The sequence below is a fragment of the Arvicola amphibius genome, chromosome 6 (genome assembly GCF_903992535.2).
Source record: "Arvicola amphibius chromosome 6, mArvAmp1.2, whole genome shotgun sequence".
Lineage (NCBI taxonomy): Eukaryota > Metazoa > Chordata > Mammalia > Rodentia > Cricetidae > Arvicola > Arvicola amphibius.
The window spans coordinates 127,231,945-127,253,643 of NC_052052.2; the positions used below are offsets into that span (position 1 = coordinate 127,231,945).

At 36.1% G+C, this 21,699-nt stretch overlaps 1 protein-coding gene and 1 pseudogene across 1 annotated transcript; both read left to right on the plus strand.

Moving 5' to 3' along the window:
• Positions 1-5: 5 nt before the first annotated feature.
• On the plus strand, positions 6-5,602 carry LOC119818047 (prolactin-3B1-like). Its single transcript, XM_038335571.1, has 5 exons — positions 6-36; positions 1,054-1,211; positions 3,030-3,137; positions 4,032-4,211; positions 5,414-5,602. Exons 1-5 carry the CDS (start codon positions 6-8, stop codon positions 5,600-5,602), a joined length of 666 nt encoding a protein of 221 aa, XP_038191499.1.
• Positions 5,603-6,454: 852 nt separating this feature from the next.
• Positions 6,455-20,985, plus strand: LOC119817108 (annotated as a pseudogene).
• Positions 20,986-21,699: the final 714 nt, after the last annotated feature.

Sequence of the window (21,699 nt, forward strand, 5' to 3'; positions counted from 1 at the left end):
CAGAGATGCAGCTGTCGCTGGCTCAACTGTCCTTCTGTAAGTAGTAATTCTTTAATGTTTCTCTACTCTATTAGCGTATTATTTTGTGAAAATGGGTTCGGGTAGAATGCATTCGTTGGAGTTATTGGTGTTGTAATATTTGGGAAACATGCATTTTATTACTCACCTGGCATCAGGTCAACAATGTGCTGAGAATTAATTTGTGAAACCAGTTGCTGAATTAACCTCGGGGAATTCCTCTGTTAAAGTGTATGACAAGAATTGTCCATATACTTATATATCACTTTAACTTTGTTTATTCTTATTTTCTTGACATAGCAATAACAGTAAAGCGTGATACTGGCTTCTGACGGGCACTTTTACCAATCATCCACTGCACAGGACACTTTCTAAAACAAAATAAAAATAGTACAAAAATTACAAAATAGCTGAAATTGAGAAGTTGGACCTTTCTGAAAACAGAAGCTCAATGGCATACTTGTGTCAGTCACAGAAGGAGAAAGTAAATAATGGATTGTCAGGGTTTGGATGTTTTTTTCCTAAAAAAAAATCCACCTGAGGAACAGTTAAATTTTGGCACATCATTTAACAAAGAGAGTAGGTTTGTGACTTTACCAATTTGTTACATGCAAATAAATGGTGAAAAGTAAAGCATGTTTGTTTTTAAAAGTTATCTTAATATTCAAGGATATTTGCATGAAAATTGACTTTAATGAGATGAAAAATTAACACAAATTACCAAACATTAAAAATACTAGAAAAATGGCTTAAAAATCTCTTTTTCAAAAGTAATTTCATCTCAAAATATTTGCAAATTTTAGAAACTCTACAGGGGCAAGCAAAAGCCAAAGTGATTCTCTTACCTCACAATCTGTGGTTTTGGGAAACATTACTGTTTACCTGTGCTTCCACTTTGGACTACTTGTCCCAGATTTCATGTATATAAACTCAAGTGTTGTAGCACAGAGACTTCAGAACCGACTTGCAGCTTATATAGTGCCACTAATATATTCTCCATTGAGTAGATCATCTCATTTTCATTTCTTTTTCTAGCTGGGACATTCCTTTTGCTGGCAATGTCAAATCTGCTTCTTTGGGAGCATGTGTCCTCCTCACCGAGTCCCCGTTTGTCCACTGGAAGCCTATACCAACGTGTGGTTGAACTATCTCACTACACCCACGATCTGGCCTCAAAAGTCTTCACTGACTTCGTAAGTACTGGATCTTCTCTGATGGGACAATCAGAAAACTCAACTAATGAAACAGTAACTTATTATGAATCAGGTTTCAAAACATATATATTCGATGGTGAAATTTAAATATATTTCATTAAAGATTTTAATATTAAAAAATTAAAAATTTCAGTTAACATTGAAACATGAGCAAGAGACAATTGCTTCATGAAAACTTAAATTTGTAAAAGATGTAGTAACTTCAATTTTTAACAATTTTTTCAAGACATTTAATTAGATATAAAGTATAAAATACATGGATCAGGGCCATTTGAACTCCTGTCTTTCTGAAGGGGTCCTATCTTCACGGGTACTTTCACTTTGCACTCTATAGATATCTGGCATAGGAGAATTGTTTTGTAATGAATTCCATGAGTGGATTTGAACTAAACTACAGTAAACCATGTTAAACAGAAAGAAATAGCTATTCAGAACACCCCCACATGCTTAGAATACCCCTTGACCAAAGAATGGATAAGAAAAATCTGGTACATTTACACAATGGAGCACTACACAGCAGAAAAAAATAACGACATCTTGAATTTTGCAAGAAAATGGGGGGAGCTAGAAAACATCATTTTGGGTGAGTTAACCCAGACACAGAAAGACAGTTATCACATGTAGTCACTCATAAGTGGTTTTTAAACATGAAGCAAAGAAAACCAGCCCACAAATCACAATCCCAGAGAAATTAGACAACAATGAGGGCACTACTAGAGACTTACATAGCTAATCTACATAAGAAGTAGAAAAAGACAAGATCTCCTGAGTAAATTGGGAGCATAGGGACTTTGGGGGTAGGGTTGAAGGGGAGCAGAAAGGCAGGGAGGGGAACTGAGAAAAAGGTAGAGCTCAATAAAAATCAATAAAAAGAAATAGTTGTTTTCCAACTTCCAGGATAAGAGTCTCAGGGCAAAGTACAGGCTGGTTTTCAAAAAAAGAATATGCTAGATTTGACTAGGGCGAGTTGATAGTAGAAAAAAATGAATTCAGTGCAAGTTTGGAATACAGAGCCTATATTTTCAGAATTACAATGAATATACCTCACCCTTGTGATTTTCACTCACAAGCATTTCTGTCATTCTAAAATCTATATCCAAAGTTTTTAATTGTACAATATTCCTAGACATTAATTAAACTTTTACAAATTTAGTGATTACTAGTATTAAAAATACACTATAGATAATAAATTCTTTAAGTAAATAGAGTCTTCAATTGACTGATTATATATATATGATATATGTAGATAGATATATTTTAATTTTTCATTCACTCACTGATAAATATATCTTTAGAATATGTCTAGATTTTTATGATTCCTTTTGGAACCATCAATACAATTGCATACTACCTTTATAACTTAAATGGATACTTAAAGTAAGTACTTATTTTACAATATTTGTTTAAAGGAAATGGACTACTGAGTGTCAATGGGACCGTAATTATGAACATACATGTGCTATTGTATGACACGCATCTCCATAAATAGAAAAAGTGATGCTTAAATGTTTGGTGAAACAGTATGTGTGTTACTCAGTGCTTTTTTTAAACAATCCCATTTAGGAAGGGCAAAATGGCAATAGAATAACAAAGAGGGGAAGGATATTGGTGGGTAAAATATTAGATTGATTCTCCCATGGACAGAAAATGTAGGCACTCTTCATTCCTCTGTTTCAATTTCTATATATTTATCATTTGCTAAGACATTTACATCTATAAAATCTGTTACTGATGTGGTTATAAATGTATTTGTTCAATGTTTAATGCTAAGAAATCAGACCTTTCAATTTCTTCCAGAATATGAAGTTTGGTAGGAGTGTTTGGAAACAGAGCCGGATGATAAGCACATGCCACACTGCTGCTATCCCTGCTCCAGAAAACAGAGAACAAGTCCACCAAACAAAAGTAGGTTTCCTCCCTGATTGTGACCAAAACAAGCGATGTAATATATAAGGTAGATCTGCTGTGTGTGGTTACTGGGGCCATGGCACATGTGACAATCTCGGAGCCAAGAGAAGGAAAGAAGAAGCAACAAACAGACAATGGCATAATATGGTTGATAATTTCTCTCTAGCAGGTTAACAAATTGATCATCTAGAGCACCATGTTTTAAAACATATGTTTTAAACAATATGTTTTAAAAACATATTGTCTGTGGGGTTATCCATAATATTATCTGGGAAGCTTTAATATGAGTTTGAAATTACCCATTGACTCTAATCTTTGTCTTAAAACTTCTGAATATGATTTACACAAAATTTATTATGTGTACGCCTCTTACACATGTAATGTATTTCTTCTTCATATTTACTACCAGAATTAGTAACATACACACACTCCTCTAATAAATAAAATGTGAGTATATTGCAATTGAAGGATGAAAAGGTACAGGAAGTGATCAACATTTCCTCAGATCTTCTTATAGTGAAGCCCCCAAAGCAGTCTGTGGTCATGGATTCATTTAGTCCTTAGAAAAGTTCTCTATTATGTGATATTATTAAGACCATAAAGAACCGAGGCTCACCTGGACTTCAGATGGTAAAACTCAGTGAAAACAAAACATGAACAGTTTCACATTTCCCAGAAGTTATTGTTAAGGCAAATCAATTCAATTTGAGAAAATTGTAATTCTGTGATAGAATGTCATTTCTAGAATACACATCGGATGCTAATAAGGGTTTCTATATTCCTATTAATAATAAATCAATACTCAAGCTCATAACCTTCAGTCACTCACCACATGTATTAACCCTGCTGTGTTTCACTTATTTTAATGAAATCCTCTTCATGATCATTTAGTCGGAAGACCTTCTGAAAGTGACCATCAGTATTCTACAAGCCTGGGAAGATCCTCTGAAGCACATGGCAGTTGCAGTGGCTGCGCTTCCGGATGCACCTGATGTTATGATATCAAGAACCAAGGAATTGGAGGAACGAATTCTAGGCCTTCTGGAGGGATTACAGACCATACTCAGCAGGGTAAGCCCACTCACCCTTCACATTTCTTTGTTTATAACCTATGTGAAAGGTTGATTTGTTTAATAAAAAGTGAATATTTCAATACTTCATTTCTGGGATACACACACACACACACACACACACACACACATATATATATATATATATATATATATATATATATATATATATCCAATTCACTTACAGCCTTGCCAAAAAAGAGAGGCCATTTGCCATTTGTAGATTTTATATTCTTCATTTTCTATACTGAGAACCACGCACAGTAGTACTCTCAATAGAAAATATCTGGTCCTCATAGTAATTCAGAGAGTAGCTTTCACTGGTGGTCTGGCTATTTTTGAATAACTCAGAAACAATGATAATAGTCTTGGAACTAAACATTAACAGTTTTGAAAATGTTTGATATATTCATGAGTTTGAAAGAATACATCCTATGAAGAATAGATTGAGTTTAAAGATAGAAGGTTAAAAGAACATTCTCCTAAAATCCACAAGTATTAATGGTGCCACCAAGAATAAGCTGAGAAGACATCAGCCTTTATATTGTCCTTTGGTTAAATGCATATACACCATGAAAAACATCTTCCAGTTTCTTGATCACTCAGTCTTCTTTTACATGGATATACCTCTTCTGGTACCAATGATACATCAGAAAATATGTATTCATGAATGATATTTACTTTACGAGGCCTAATGCCTTCAAGATAATATATGATTTATTCTATACTAATAAATTTTCCTTTAGTTTAATAAATCTGTGTCCGTTTTTTAGAATGAGGCTAAAGAAAGACTCAGTCTATAAATGTCTTCTTTGGTAGCCAGGAATTTGATCTCAGACTCCACATCAAAGTAAAGAGATGTACTGAGTACTCTGTAGTATCTAAACATTAGGCAGGCAGAAAGATGGAAATCACTTGTGAGTGTCTACTAACATAAGAGAAGATGCCACAAAAAAAAATTGTGAAATATAAAAGTCAATTGTTGAAGTTTAAACAACACTGATTCTGTTCCACAAATGCTGGTGCATAAATGGTTCAAATGTGTACCCCATTCGTATACATACACACACACAAACACACACACACAAACACAAACACATGTGCACACACACAAATATATATACATATATATATTTATGTACAAGAAGGTATTACTATCAATTAATAATATTTGTAAATAATCCCTCTCATTTCTATGTTTAGATTCAGCCTGGAGCTGTTGAAAATGAAAACAGTTTCTGGTATGGATGGTCAGATTTGCAGTCGTCTAATGAAGACACTCGTAACATCGCTTTTTACACCCTGGGCCGCTGCGTGCGCAGGGATACACATAAAGTTGACAACTTTCTCAAGGTCTTGAAGTGCCGAGATGTTCATAACAACAACTGCTGAGCTGAAAGCCTTATCTTCTGTCATAGAGAAGGCCTTTAATAATCCAGGCCTTCAAAGCTCCATTGAATCTCTACCTTTTGATGCATTCCTAGGCTTAACGCATATGTTATTCAAAAATAAATATTGACTATTTGAAAATGTGAAATTCAAAAAGATGATTTGTCCATGTTCCTTGTGCATTTTATGTAGAATTTAGTAATGGTATTATGACATTAATATCAAATATTTTTCACAAGTAAGTTTAGTTTGCAAAAGTGAAGAGAGTACTTGTATGTGTTAGACTGACTGACGATGACTTATCATATTAGAACCAGAGCAAGAGTTTCCCAGTAATCAATGGATTCATTCTGCCAAGAAAATGGATGTTTATGGTAGCAAATGACAGACAATGAACACTTTCTCAAACTCTCATCACAGGCTGTACAATTGTTATAGTAACATTAAACACATTACACACACATATATAAACACATACATATCATATATGCAAATGCAATGAGATTATATTACAACATTTCTTCCTGTTTTTTTCCTTCTTCCTAGCTCTCTGTATTTCCTTATTGTGTTCTTTCAATTTCATGGTATGGCATGAAAGCTCTTCATTGAGCTGCGCACTCACTTGAGTGCAGGGCTAACCTTAGAACCACACAGACATGGTTCCCCAAGTCATTTTTTGGTTGGAGAATTCCTATTTAGGTGGCAATATATTATGAGAATGTGGAGTCCTGGGGAAACACTACACACATACATGTGCTTTCTTCCCAGATAGAGATTCCATGAGAGACCAAATTATAGAAATTTCCTAAGCTCACTGTGGTGAGTCAGTGAAGTTTATTGTGGTTTTATAATAATATGGGTGAGAAGCACAAGAGTAGAAATGGCCCAAAGTCTGATTCATCACCAAGTTGCACCCTGACATGTGTGACACCTAAGGAGGCTGCAAGCCAGGGGCACAATACACAGCCAACACATAACTCAACAGGAGATAGGTTGTCCTTTCCCAGTGGCTCAGTTGGTCTGATCCTTTTCTGGACAACTCAGTTGGTCTTTACTTCTATGCTGTCTAGATGGTCACTGCTAGTTCTAAGCTTTTGGGCACTGTCTTGGTTCTTCCAGGCTGCTCCCGGGGTCTCTATCCCATCTTAGTAGCTCGACTCACCTTAGAATGATATTAGCCATCATTACTGCATATTGTGCTTTTGAGAATGGAGAGGCTTAATGAGTCTCTTCAGTTTCAGGGATTTCTGAAGAATTTTGAGGAGTTTGCTTCCTGTTCTAAGAGAACTTTCTTGCAAAAAGTCAAGATGAACAAGGTGAAAGGGGGGAAGAGCAAAGACTTATTTATATATGCAGCAAAACCTGGAAACATGGGGCACACTATAAAACTTAGACAAAGCCCAAATTGTTAGAACCCTCCTTGATCTCAGAATGTTCCACGCAATAATTGGTCTCTGAGGCTTCCATGAAGCACAAGTGATGTCTCTCTTTTTAATTCCTTTTTCAAGCAAATAAGTTCATGTCTGCCTCTTCTAGGATCAAATGATCTCTACTTTCTCCTTGCAGTATAGCATATCAGAGAACATATCTCATCATTATTACAGTTTATATGTGTGTGGAATTAAATAGACCAATTAATTTAGTCAAGTGAAGGTACTTTCTGAATATATCTAGGTTTTCCCCCTGGTGCATAATGAACTTTCCTGCAGGATGGAATGTTTCTGTTTGTTAGAACACCTATTCTTTCACAACCTCTGTTTTTTTTATATAATTCCTTGTTCCCATATCCGCCCTTCCTATATCCCAACCATCCTATTCCCCCAAGCTCTTCCCATCCTCGACTTAACACTTTTCTCTCCCCATCCCTCCCCCCCCCCCCCTCCCCCCCCCCCCCCATGTTCCCATTTTTTGTCCGGCAATCTTGTCTACTTCCAGCATCCAGGAGGATAACTATATGTTTTTCTTTGGGTTCACCTTCTTATATAGCTTCTCTAGGATTTTTTTACGAATTATAGGCTCGATGTCCTTTATTTATGGCTAGAACCTCTGTTTTTAACAGCTGACATTAATAAAAATAAAATTAAAAAAAAACTGCCTCCTAAGATGGGAGGCTTAATCTCAGAGAAAACTGAGGAGTTTTCTCTGAGTGGGTTCACTTCCTAACTTCCATAACAGAAAACCTATCTCAGATGAGGTCACAAGGTTTTGACACCACAAATGAGGAGACAAAGATGAAACCCAACCAAAGTAAGATCAGAGAGAATATTTAGAATCCAAAAAGCAAGTGCTCCATCACAAAGCCTGAGCTTTCCTGCCTCTGGGCCAACCTGTCCTTATGCAGTTGGCTCAATAGAATATGGAATGTACATATTCTAAAAAATGTCACAAATAGAATAAAATAAATTAACAACAAACTTAAAGCATTTCCTACAATTGTGAAAATCATAGAATTCAACAATCTGAGCAATCTTTATATCATCACCATCAGTCTGAGAGGATAGATCTTTGGATAAACTGCTTTCCTGTCATCTTGAAGACAAGTTTGATATCTAAAATCAAAGTATAGACAGACACCTGGTATGTTAACATGTGCTTTAATCCTAGTCCTGGTGTGATAGTCACAGTAAGGTCCTGGCTCACACTCTAGCTATGCTACCCTGATTTATTAGATTCAAGGAAATACAGCAACCTCTTAAAAACAAGTAAAAAATTCCTAAAAATGACAAGAAGGTTGTATCCTGAACTCTGTCTTTGTGTATACATGGTATTTTAGAAAACCACACAAAAAAGACCAAGAAAAACTGGGATAATACCAAAATCAAAAGATTCCCAATTCTTTTTAATCTCTCCATCCAATGTACATTTATATAGAAATGAAAACCTTAGACTCCGATTATAGCACTAGGGAAAATCTATCAACAATACAACTTCCTGGATTCCAACCACAGGGGCTAGTCACCATGAGATTTCTTGATGCTTTTGGACAAAAAGATCCATGAGCAGACAGGTAGATCTGTAAGCCCATAAAATAAGCTTCTATGGTTTCTATAAAGCAAGAAACAAGACAATGAAGATGACCCAGTTGCTGAAATTGAGAAGTTGAACTTAATTGAAAACATAGGATTCAATAGTCTAATTGTGGCAGTCACAATTGGTGTGAGAGAGTTTGGATATTTCTTTTATTACATAATCCACCTAAGGAGGAATTAGGTTCTGCAACCTTAATTAGACAATGACAGTAGATTTGGAACTTAACCAATTAATTATGTGAGATAAATGGCAAATGGAAAAGAAGGCCAGTTTTAACAAGTCACCTTAAGTTTCAGTGATATCTGCAAGAGAAATTAATTAACAAACTAATTAAAATTTGTTTAATGAAGTTAAAAATGAATTTAAATTCCCAGTCCTTTAAAAAACACAGAGAATGGCTTGAATCTCAACTAAAATTTTATTGAGTTGCAAAACTCTGATGAGGCAAGTCTGAGCTGAGAGAATTCTTCTACTTCTCAACCTGTGGATAGGAGAAACACAAATATTAACTTGTTTTCTCACTGGACTGTTATTCCAAACTCTTTCTGTACAAATCAAATATTTTAGCACATGAAACTCTGAACAGTGTATCTTACACAATGTCACATACACAACTTCATTTGACTAGGTGATCTTAGTATCATTTCTCCTTATAGACAGGACACTCCTTTTGCTGGTAGTGTCAGACCTGCTCCTTTGGGAGCAGGTGACCTCTTCACTAAATTTCCTGGTGTCCACTGGAAGCCTACCGATGTGGTGTTGAACTGTCACACTACACCCACGATCTTGCCTCAAAAGTGTTCATCGATTTTGTAGGTCGTATACTCCCTTTAGGTTTCTATTATGAAGGAGCAATTAGAAAATTCTACTTATAAAACGTAACCGATCATGAATCAAATTGCAACGCAACATTTAATATGTAAAAAACAGACCTGATTACATGAGCAAGGAGATTGGTAAGTTTCATGAAAACTTAGAATTATAAAAAAAAAAGCAGTAAATGTTCAATTTTTATCAACTAACTATTTGTTTAAAAAAAAACAACAACAACATGTATGCTGAGGATGTTTGTTCATTTCCTGGCCACCCAGACCTAAAATAAGCACACAGAAATTATATTAATTGCAATACTGTTTGGCCAATAGCTTAAGTATAGTTCTAGCTACCTCTTACATCTTGAATTAACCCATTTCTATGATTCTGTGTATTACCGTGAGGCTCAGGGTTCACCCGCAAGGATTTGGTGCTTGTCTATCTCCTCTGGCAGCTACAAGGTGTCTCTCTGACTCTGCCTTCTCTCTCTCTCTCTCTCTCTCTCTCTCTCTCTCTCTCTCTCTCTCTCTCTCTCTCTCTCTCTCTTCCTCCCTCCCTCCCTCCCTCCCTCCCTCCTTCCCTCCCTCACTCCATCTTTTTTCAGATTCCCTGTCGGGCTTTACTCTGTTAAGCCACTGGCCAAAAGCAGATTTTTATTAACCCATGACAATAAAGCAAATTCATAGCATACAGAGAGAAATCCCAGATCAGCAACATATTTTTGAAATGTAGTCCAAAATCATTGTTTAAATACACTGTGAAACCCTGTCTTTTATGAAGGGGTGCTGCCGAGAAGGGTGTTTGCACTTAGTAGTCTGTAGATATCTGCTGTAGAAAAAAATATCTTGTAATGAATTGTGAAAATAGGGTAAAACTAAACTATGGAAAAACCATGTAAAAACGAAAAAAAATAGTTACTCAGAGACATACAAATGCTGAGAATTGAATTGTTTTTAATTTTCTAGGGAGGAATGTATAATTTAACTTGGAGGACAGGCTTAAAATGAAAATTTATTCTGTATTTATAGTGGGTATAGTTGATTGGATTAGGACCAATCAATGAGGTTAAAAACAAAGAACCCTCAGTGCAGATTTAAAAACATGAAGCATATGACGTTAGATTTCGGTGACTAGACCTCCCGCTTGCCGTTCTCACTCACTAGCTTTCTTACTCACTTTCTTTCATTCCATATTCACCTCTGCACTCTATATAGGAATCCATTACACTTCTACAAATTTACTGATTGCCAGTATTAAAAATATTCATTTGAACTAATGAAGTCATTCAGTAAATATAGTCTAATATTGCAGTGGTCCTCAGCCTGTGGGGCATGTCTCCTTTGGGATTGCAATGGTCTTTTCACAAGGGTAAGGATATCAGATACCCTGCATACAGATATTTACATTGAGGTTCATAACAGCAGCAAACCTACATTTAGAAAGTGGCCACAAAAATAATGTTATGGCTAGGGATCAGCACAACATGAGGATCTGGACTAAAAGGTCACAGCATTAGGAAGATTGAGAACCAATGCTCTATAGGCTAGTGTATAGATATTTATAAACACTTTTTAAAACCTTCCTTTCTTCATTGGTAAATATTTCCTTAGAATTTTATGATTATTTTAATAATCATTAATAGGATTATATCCTACTTTTTATTTTTGTATTTTTTATTGATATTTATTGAGCTTTACACTTTTCTCTGCTCCCCTCCCTACTTCTCCCCTGATCCCTTCAACCCTCCTCCAAGGTCTCCATGTTCCCAATTTACTCAGGAGATCTTGTCTTTTTCTCCTTCCCATGTATATTAGATCTATGGAAGTCTCTCTTAGTGTCCTCATTGTTGTCTATGTTCTCTGGGATTGTGGTTTGTCGGCTGGTTTTCTTTGCTTTATGTTTAAAAAAACCACCTGTGAGTGAGTACATGTGATAATTGTGGTTCTGGGTCTGGGTTACCTCACTCAAAATAATGTTTTCTAGCTCCATACATTTTATTGCAAAATTCAAGATGTCATTATTTTTTATCATGTACTTAAATAATTAAGGATAAATATTTAACTTAGCAATGACTGGATAAAAGAATTAGACAATTCTGTGCCAAAAGGACCAGATATTTTTAACTATGGATATGCATGCAGTAGTTTATAGCACTCACCTCAAAATTAAAAAAGTGATATTTGAACCTTAAATTTTAGAGTATTTTTTTCTTTAATTTCCCAACAACAGGAGAATACTAAAGAAGGTTAGAGCATTGTAAGGTAGAAAATTATATTACTTATCCAAAGGGCAGAAAATGCAGACAAAGTGTGTTTGCTTCATTCCTTTGTTTTTACTTATCATTTGTTAAAATAATTTTTATAAAATTCATTACTGAAGTGGTCATAACTGTATTTATTCAATATTTATCCCAAATAAGGAAACCTTTGCATTTCTTCCAGAAATTGTGGGGAAACCTGGACACAGAACCTGATGTTAAGCACCTGCCACACTGCCTCTATTTCTGCTCCAGGAAACAGTGAGCAAGTTCACCAAAGAAAAGAGGTTTTCTCCTGTTTTTTTTTTTTTTCCCAATTCAACTGAAGTAATGTACAGCATGTTTGTGTTGTGTGGTTTCTGGGGCAACAGCAGGTGTGATAATCTCAGAGACAAGAGAAGGGAAGAAGAATCAACAATCATAACATATGGTTAATAATTTCACTCTAAGACAAAGACTTGTTCGTATCATAGCATGGTAATAAACTCACTATTCAGAGCACCATGTTTCCACAGCACATATCCTGTGTGGTTATTTTTATTATGTCCTGAGAAGCTTTAATATAACTTGGAGTTTCCTGGTTGACTATACATTTATGTGTTTGTGGAAAAGCTGCAGATACAGCAGTCTTTATGGGACAATAGTAATATCTCCTCTGGAAGCATATTACTTAATGACAATGATTCAGTTCTTTTTCATTTGAAAGACTCTCTTGGTTGTACTTCTGTTTCTTCATTATTTGTGAAGACCTCCACAACCACTCAGCCTCATCTTGCATCTCAAGTGAATGTGAGCTGAAATGGGGGTTTCTTTGCATAATTTGCATTACTCTTGATGATAACCTTTGCGATGATGAGGACTACATGTCTTAGCACTTATAACATCTTTACTTTGAGTCTCTGTAATGAACAACATGAAAATTATTTGCACCAAACTTTGAATGTGTGCTGTCTCACACCTATAGTCTGTTTCTCCTTCATGTTCACTATTAGTACCAGACACAAACTCTTCTCAGGAATAAGTGTGAGTACAATAATGGGAATTCAAGAAACAAGAGGTATGGGAAGAGGTGAACATTTGTTCAGATCTACTTATCTAGAATCTTCAAAAGGCAGTCTATTAACATTGATTAATTTAAGCCTCACAAAATATTCTTATATATAGCATTATTAGGACTATAAAAATCTGAGGCTCTAAAAGCTTATGTAGAGATGATACCACCTGAATCCTAAGAAAGGATATGAATCTGAAATTCATTCACTTCAGACATTCAATTCTAATACCTAGGGGAGAAAGTTTCATGTAAAGGATTTTACTATCAACATTTAGACTGTGCCTTTCCTTCACATGCCTTCCATGTCTCTTGTTAAGTGTCTGTGAGATTCCCTCACCATTTCATTTGTTATTGCATTACCAGAACAGTATCTAACAGACATGGCATCATTATATTCGTATGGTTTCTGGCAGTGAATGCATATTTATAAGGTCAGCATCTCATGCTGGGGTTAAATGCAACACTGTGTCATTGCTTTTTTCTGGTCCCGTAAAAAAAAAAAAAAAAAAAATGGGATGCTATACTAGAAGCAAGAAGTCATCTTATACTGAGGGCATTATGAATCTGAATGTCTTCTTTCATTGCACTTCTATTTTAATATCCCCTAATGATATATAGAGCACAGGTACGTGTATGAAATAGCAACGGTTTCATCAGTGTAAAAATGATTTGGGCCACTGACCTTGGACAGAGTAGTCATCTGTTTTATGTCAGTGAAGTCCCACAGAAACCTATAGTGCTCATGTAAATCTGATTTCCCAGGGACAAGTGAAGTAATCAAGCAGAATAATCTTACCTTTGCTACGGACAGTAGAGTGTACAGTGAAACATGATCAGTTTGACATTCATCAGAAATAATTGTTAAAGAAAAAAAACTAACGATTCCATTTGAAACAAAAAAGGTATAGTTTGGTGACAGAATATCATTATTCCTGTATTGCACATCATGTGTTAAAAAGATTTTATATATTCTTTTTAATAAAAAAATACAGGAGCTAGACACGATCGCCAGGCAAAAATTGGGAACTTGAGGGTGGGGCGAGACGCGGCCAAGAACCTCCACCTGGCGATAGATGAAGAAAATGACTGAGCCCCACATTGGAGCACTGGACTGAGCTCCCAAGGTCCTGATGAGGAGCAGAAGGAGAGAGAACATGAGAAAGAAAGTCAGGACCGTGAGGGGTGCGTTCACCCATGGAGACGGTGGGACAGAACTAATGGGAGATCACCAACTCCAGTTGGAATGGGACTGATGGAACATGCGACCAAACCAGACTCTCTGAATGTGGCCAACAGTGGGGGCTGACTGAGAAGCCAAGAAGACAATGGCGCTGGGCTCTGATTCTTCTGCATGGACGGGCTCTGTGGGAGCCTTCTCAGCTTGGTCGATCACCTTCCTGGACCTGGGGGGAGTTGGAAGGACCTTGGTCTTAACATAGAGTAGGGAACCCTGATGGCTCCTTGGCCTGGAGAGGGAGGGAGGGGGTATGGGTGGAGGGGAGGGGAGGGAAGGGGGAGGAGGAGGGGAGGAGATGGAAATTTTAAATGTAAAAAAATAAACCATGAAAAAAAAATACAGGAGCTCATGACCTTCATTCAACCTCCATATATATTGGCCCTGCTGTGTTTCACTTATTTTAATGAGATATTGTTATGACTGTTTAGTCGGAAGACCTTCTGCAAGTGACCATCAGTGTTTTACAAGCATGGGAAGATCCTCTGAAGCACATGGTGACTGCAGTGGCCGCGCTTCCAGAGACATCTGATGTCATGCTGTCAAGAACTAAAGAGTTGGAGGAATGAGTTCTAGTCCTTCTGGAGGGACTGAAGACCACACTCAGCAGGGCAAGCCCACTCACTCTTCACATTCCTTTGCTTATCTCCTGTGTGAAAGAGGTGTTTTGCTTAAAGAAAAATTAATTTTTCAATACTTAATTTCTACAATTGAAAATTTATATATACATATATGTTCATTCAATTCAATTGCAGCCTTGCCAACATGTAGAAGCCATTTGTAAATCTTTTTATTTTTTACTTATTTTTTTATTTTTTATTTTTTTTCCATTTGTAAATCTATCTTATTTAGTTTCTTTACTGAGAACCACAAAGCCAGTACTCTCAATAAAAGTAGGTGATCCTCCTAATTACTCAGAATAACTTTCATAGGTGAGATTGTTATTCCTAACTAACTCAGAAAATCTTCTAATGGTCATGCCTGGAACTCTGAAACCTTGACATCATTATGGAAATTTTTGATGTTTTCAAAAAATTGTGAGACTAAGTCATACGAGGAACAGGTTGAATTTAAAGAAAAAAGAATAAAAGAACATTCTGTCTAAGCCAATAAGAATGAATGATGCCTCAAGAATGGGTTTTCATTGACGTTTTGTCAAATGCATGTATACTTTTCAAACATTTTTAGATTCTTTCACTCAGTCTACTCCTGTATGAACATATCTCTTCTGAGACCAATGACACATAGAATACATAATAAGTATTCCCATATGATGCTTACTTTTAGAGGCCTAATGCCTTCATGCCTTAGCCCAAGAAGAAGCCTCTCTATAATAATATATTTTCTATCCAGCACAATACAATCTTTTTTAGTTTTACATAATGAGGATAATGAAATGCTAGAAGGAACTTGTTTACAGAATGCACATAAAAATATGTGGAGTGAATATTTCTTGCTATCCAAGCATTAGGAAGACACAAAGACAGAGATCAGTGGTGAATCTTTGCTAAATACAAGGTGTCTCAAGAGAGCTAAAATTGTGGAAGAAATGAGTCAGCAGTAGATATTTAAACAATGTTGACTTCTAAAATCTTTTAATGCGTGTGTTTCCTTTTGTTTTCCTCCTTTCCATCATTGCCATGTTGCTCTACTCTCTTCATGGCCACTTATTTTATTAAATTTAATCACATGTGCGTATATATGCATATTTATGTATATATACAGAGTGTTACTTGTTGCTGATACATATGTTTTCAACATCCAACATTTGCTATTATCCAACCAACTGGTGTGTATTTCCTTAAGGAAAGCTATTTACCTGACCTTCAACAATCATTAGTTGCTTGCAGCTCTTTGTGTAGAGTTGGTGACTTTTTAAACATTCTATAAGCTGTTCAGATACATGTATAAAACATCTATGAATCTTCCTAATAACTTTCTTTATTTTTGATCCTCCTTAATTCCGCTTTCAACAGATTCTGTATGTTTGATGGTTTTGTACTAATATGCATCTAACAATACCTCATCTCATAGTCAAGCTTATTAGCATCCTACCCTCATGCTCCAGTTATTAATGTCACAAATCAGGGAAGGCAAATTTCATCTGGTCTTGTAATGTTTTTGCCTTTTCTCTTTTCTACATGTCAATACTTGTGATTTTCCCAAGATTCAGTAGTTAAGGATAAATGACAAATGGTGCTATTACCTAGGTGTGAAATAAAGAGACTGAAGCTCAAGTTACATTCCTCTGAGAATCAGGGGCTTCTGCTATGGGCACATTAGTGTCTTCCTAACATACCCAGTGTCCATAAAGAGACAGCTTTTTATCATGAGACATGCTCTGGCTAGGGTTTGTTCTCTTCTCCCCAATTCCACACTGGTGATGTGTTTTAGTCCCTGCACTGGCCCCCTCATCCTGAAAGCCCACTACTGCAGAAAGCATTCTTTCACAGGATGCTTCCCTCTAACGGATGCAGAATCACTGCAGACCTTCCCAACTGGAAACCACAAACAATACTAACATAGATCGCTCAAATGTATATTGGCTACATCTTTGAGTTGTTTACTTGACTGCAGTAATAATCTATTCACATAAATTCAAATGCTTATAAGTATCTTACTTCCACATCATACTCATTTACTAAGGCAATTGGAATTCATTTTTTTATTTAGACCTGTGATTATCTTATTCACAGGTGTTGCCTGAGTTGCCAATAACAGCACTGATTTCTACATGGGGAGTTGGCATTAGGTCTATGAAGAAATCTGATTTTGAGTTTTATTTAATTTACTTTACATGTATGAGTGTTTTTGCTTGCATCCATCACAGGTATATCGGTGAGCCACATGTGTGCTTAATGCCTGAGGAGATCAGAAGATGGTATTATATTCTGTGGAATTTATACTTATGGATGGCTCTAAAGCACCATTTTGTTCCTAGAAAAAGAAGCTGCACCATCTATAAGAACAAGTGCACTTTCCACTGAGCTATTTCTCATCAAGTCCCTCTGATCTGGGCTGTGGGAACTTTGTAAAAGAGAAAGTAGAAAGCCTTTAAGAGCCAGTACAATAAAAAAAAAAAAAACATCAAGAAAAGAAGGTCTTCAATAAACAACAGAGCTGGTGAACATATTAACTCACAGAGACTGTGGCAGAATGCACGTTCTAAGCCATATGAACTCTCGGGGCTAAAAGAGGACATGAACACAAGCCCCCATTTATAACCCAGAAACTATTTCAATTAATCCTGTTTGCAGAGAAAAATTAGTTTTCTCCAATGGAGTCTTACTAGGTTTACAACCCACACTCAAGGTGAGTCACATGTCCAGCAGTAGAGGAACAACACAAACTGAACTCAACGATATTTTTGGAAGGGTTTTCATCTTATAACATTTTGTTTTTGTTTGAGTTTTGTTTTTAGTAATTTATTTGTTTTCTAATGTTAGGAAAACAGAAATATTGTGGATTTGTGTGAGTGGAGAAATGAGGAGGATTTGGAAGACTTGGAGGAAGGATAACAGTGATCAGAATTTATAATATAAAAAGTCGATTTTCAATAAAAACAGAATTTGTTTTAATCTAGTTTTATTCTTAACCACTTGTACCACATTGTTGTTTAGTATTCCCATCATGAAGCATGTACCAAACCCAATTTAGTAGGATGCTCAGTGATAGTTCTTCCCAGCAGATTTAGAAGCATCTTCCAGTGATCTAAGAGTTAGGCACAGAGGGAACACTTCCAGTTCACTCTTAGAGTTATCTCTCCAAGTACTGAAAACAATATGCAGAGGATTATAAACAATAGGGTCTCCATCCAGTTCTGGAAGACAACCAGCAGCAGTGGTAATAGTCTATATCATTCCAGGAGCTTCTATGACAATGGTTCCAACCTACAGGTCATGACATATGTGCTGGGACCCAGGTGTGGTAATCTCACATACAATAGAAGGAAAGAAGAAACAACAGAGACAATCACTGCATAGAGAGAGATGGTAATGTATACTCTAAGACAAATGTTTCATCACATGATACCAGGTTCATAATTTGCCTATGCAGAGTGTCAGGTTGTACCACAATATTTCCTTTGGCATCATTCCTAATATTATCTGTACTATTCTAATCTGAATTGGACATTCCTGGTTGAATATACTTTATTATGTATGTGGAAGGTGACAATATAGTAATGTTTAAGTTATGGTACTAAACTTTGCTGCTCTGAAAGCATATTATTGGTTGTCTCAGTTTTTCATATTCAAGAATGTCTTGGTTCTTTCTTGTCATTATTTGTGCAGCCCTCCATAAAAAATAGGTGAAAGGAGGACTCCTTTATATACTTACCTTGTTACTGAAGATAACTTGTGCTCCTGATGAGGATTGCATACATTGGCATCTGTAACATAAATTCTCGTGATTTCTTCTCTCCCTGTTTCTGTCATAACCTGAATATAATTTACTGAAAACTTATATGCACATCCTACACATATGATCTATTTCCCCTTCATGTTAATTACTAGAACCAGAAAGCAAAAAACAAACTATTTCATGGTTAAAGTGTGAGTATATAATAATGGTAAATGAAGGAAGATGAGGTAGAGGAAGAGATTAGCATTTGCTTAAATATACTTATCTAGAATCCTCAAAATTCAGTCCATGGGCACTGATTCGTTTAATCCTTATAAAAGTTCACTAATGTGAGGTATTCTTAGGACCATACAGAATTGAGGCTTCAGCTCTTTATAGAGCTTATAGAGATAGCATCACATGAATCCTAAGTAGAATATGAATCTGAGATTTAGCCACCTGAAACCTTATTCCTAATCCCTTGGCAGAAAAGATTCAGGTAAGAGATTTTGCTATCACCACTTGGCCTGTATTTTTCTCCACAGGCTATACATAGTTCCTGTAAATGTCCATGAGATTCAGCACTTCAATTTCTTTACCAAGACAGTAGCTAACAGACATGGCAATAAGCAATGTAAATCAGAGATGGCATTGAAATATTTTTCTGATGTTGATCTCAGACTGAGCAGATCAAAATTCCATTGTTTCTGTCACTGATACTGACACTAAAAGATACACTGAGTCATTGTCTACCTCCAGTAACTGTTAAAAGTTTGTTGCTGAAGACAAGACGACGTCATCTCTACTAAGGACATTGTGATTTAGAATGTTTCATTTTCTTCATTGTGCCTCTATTTTAATATTTGCTAGTTGCATATAAAACAATAGTCCATATGAGTGACCAGTGAGACAGTTGATTTGGGCCACTGATCAATGAATTTGCTGACATCTGTTTTACCCCAATAAAGTCCTGTGGACACTTAATGTTTCTAAGCAATACTTGATAGAAGCAACCTAATAGAAGAATCTCTCATGGAGTTCAGATGATAGCATGTACATTGAAAACCAAACAAGATCAGTTTGACATTCACCAGAATATAATTGTTAAGGTCTATTTTTCTTTGAGCAAATTGCAATCCTTTGAGAAAAATAGACATTTCTATACTACACATTATGTATCAAATAGATTTCTATATGCTTATTAATAACAAATAGGTACTGGAACTTAAAAACTTCATGCAACCACCGCATGTACCTACCCTAATGTGTTTTACTCTTGTCAATGAAACATTCTCTAATGACGTATACATAGATAGCTAATATTGAACACGAGTGTTTTACAAACCTCTGAAGTACATGATGCCTGCACTGTCTGCTCTTTCAGAAACATTGTTGAGACAAAAGAGCTGGAGGAAAGATTTCTAAGATTTTTGGAATACTGAAGACCGTGCTTAGCAGGGTAAACCCACTGACTCTTCACATTTCTTAGCTTATCTCGTGCCCCAAAAGGTCATTTCTATGATGTGAAACAAATTTTCTTATACATTTGCAAGGGTGCAATTTACATATCCAATTCATCCACAGCTGTAACATTAAGGAACTGCTGCTCATAAGTTCTTTTTCAAGGATCTCTACTGAGAACGTCACACACCCATAATCGCAACAGAAAGTAGGTATTCCTGTTGTAACTCAGAAAGTAGTTATTTTTTAGACAGAATGTATACCCAACTCAGTCCTGCCTTGGACCCCTACACCTTAATATAATTAGAGAAGTGCTCACTATATCTAAGAATTATGGATGAATATATCACATGGAGAAAAGACTGAGTTTTAAGACAGAAGAACGTAAGAATTTTTCCTATAACCCACAAGTAGGAATGATGTGAAAGGGAATGGACTGAGAACGCAATAACCTCCTTACTCCCATTTAGCCAAGTCCATGGCTACACTTCAGTACATCTTCCAATTCTGAGTTATCCATTCAACTCCTTATGAATATAACTTTCTGGGTCCAAGGTATAACACCAATATTTATTTTCCTTCTCATGTTTAGTGTTAGAATGCTAATGTCTTCATGATACCTGGGCCTACATACATGACAAACTCACATATCCAATCAAACTCCTTGCTCATAATTTTTCTTTCTATCATTTAAAATTTTTACAGAATGAGTCTAAGAAAGCATCTCAGTCCACAAATGCCTCCTTTGTTAACATGAGGATCTGAATTTAATTCCAGAACCTACATAAAAACAATGTGATGAGTGGTCCTTAATACTCAAACTTTAGGAAAGTAGCAACATGAACCTCCATGATGAGTCTTTGATAAAAATAAAAGATGATGTCACAAAAGAATAAAACAGAGAAATTCAGAAATTATCTGTTGAGCTTTAAACAACATAGACCTCTGATTTAGAAATGCAAGTACATGTCTTGCCATAGATGAGTAAAACCATGCATGTAAATACTTCTATATAGAAACCCATGAAGGGAATGAGGACCAAGTAATGCTAGTAATGTAAATATTCCTGTCCTTTCCATGTTTAGGTTCAGCCTGGAGCTGTAGAAAATAACTATACATTCTGCTCTGCATGGTCAGACTTGTATTCTAATGAATACACTTGCTATTTTCACTTTTTACCCTGTGCTATTGCATGAGCAGGAATCACATACGGTTGACAATTAGCTCAAGGATGAAGTGCTGCGATATCCATAACGATAACTTCTCAGCACACATCTAGGTCTTCTGTCAATGAGAAGGTCCTTGAAGATCCAGAATTTCATACCACTATTTCATCTTTACTCTTTGGTACACTCCTAGGCTTGAAGGAACCCTTTTTATAAAATAAACTCCAGCTCCTTTAGAAATATTGTACTTGATTGAAGATGGTTGAACTTAGAACCAAAGCAAGATTTTCTTAGTAATCAATAGGTCTGTGCTGTGGGACAATGGTTTTACCCTGTAAAGATATGTTTCTTCTACTTGTTTAATAAAATGCTGATTGGCCAGTAGCTAGGCAGGAAGTATAGGCAGGGTAACCAGGCAGGAAGTATAGTGGGCCAATGAGAACAGGAGAATTCTGGGAAGAGGAAAGAGTCAGTCTACAGTTGTCACCTAGATACTGAGGAAGTCAGACATAGAACAAGCAAGATGTGACTGCCTTGCCGAAAAAGGTACCAAGCCATGTAGCTAGCATAGACAAGAATTATGGGCTAATATAAGCTATAAGGATTAATTAATAAGAAACCTGAAATACTAGGTCAACTAATTTATGATTAATGTAGACCTCGCTGCATTTATTTGGTACTAAACAGTTTGTGGGACCAGGTGGGACAGAAACCTCGGTCAACAAATGGTGTCCAATGTGTGAC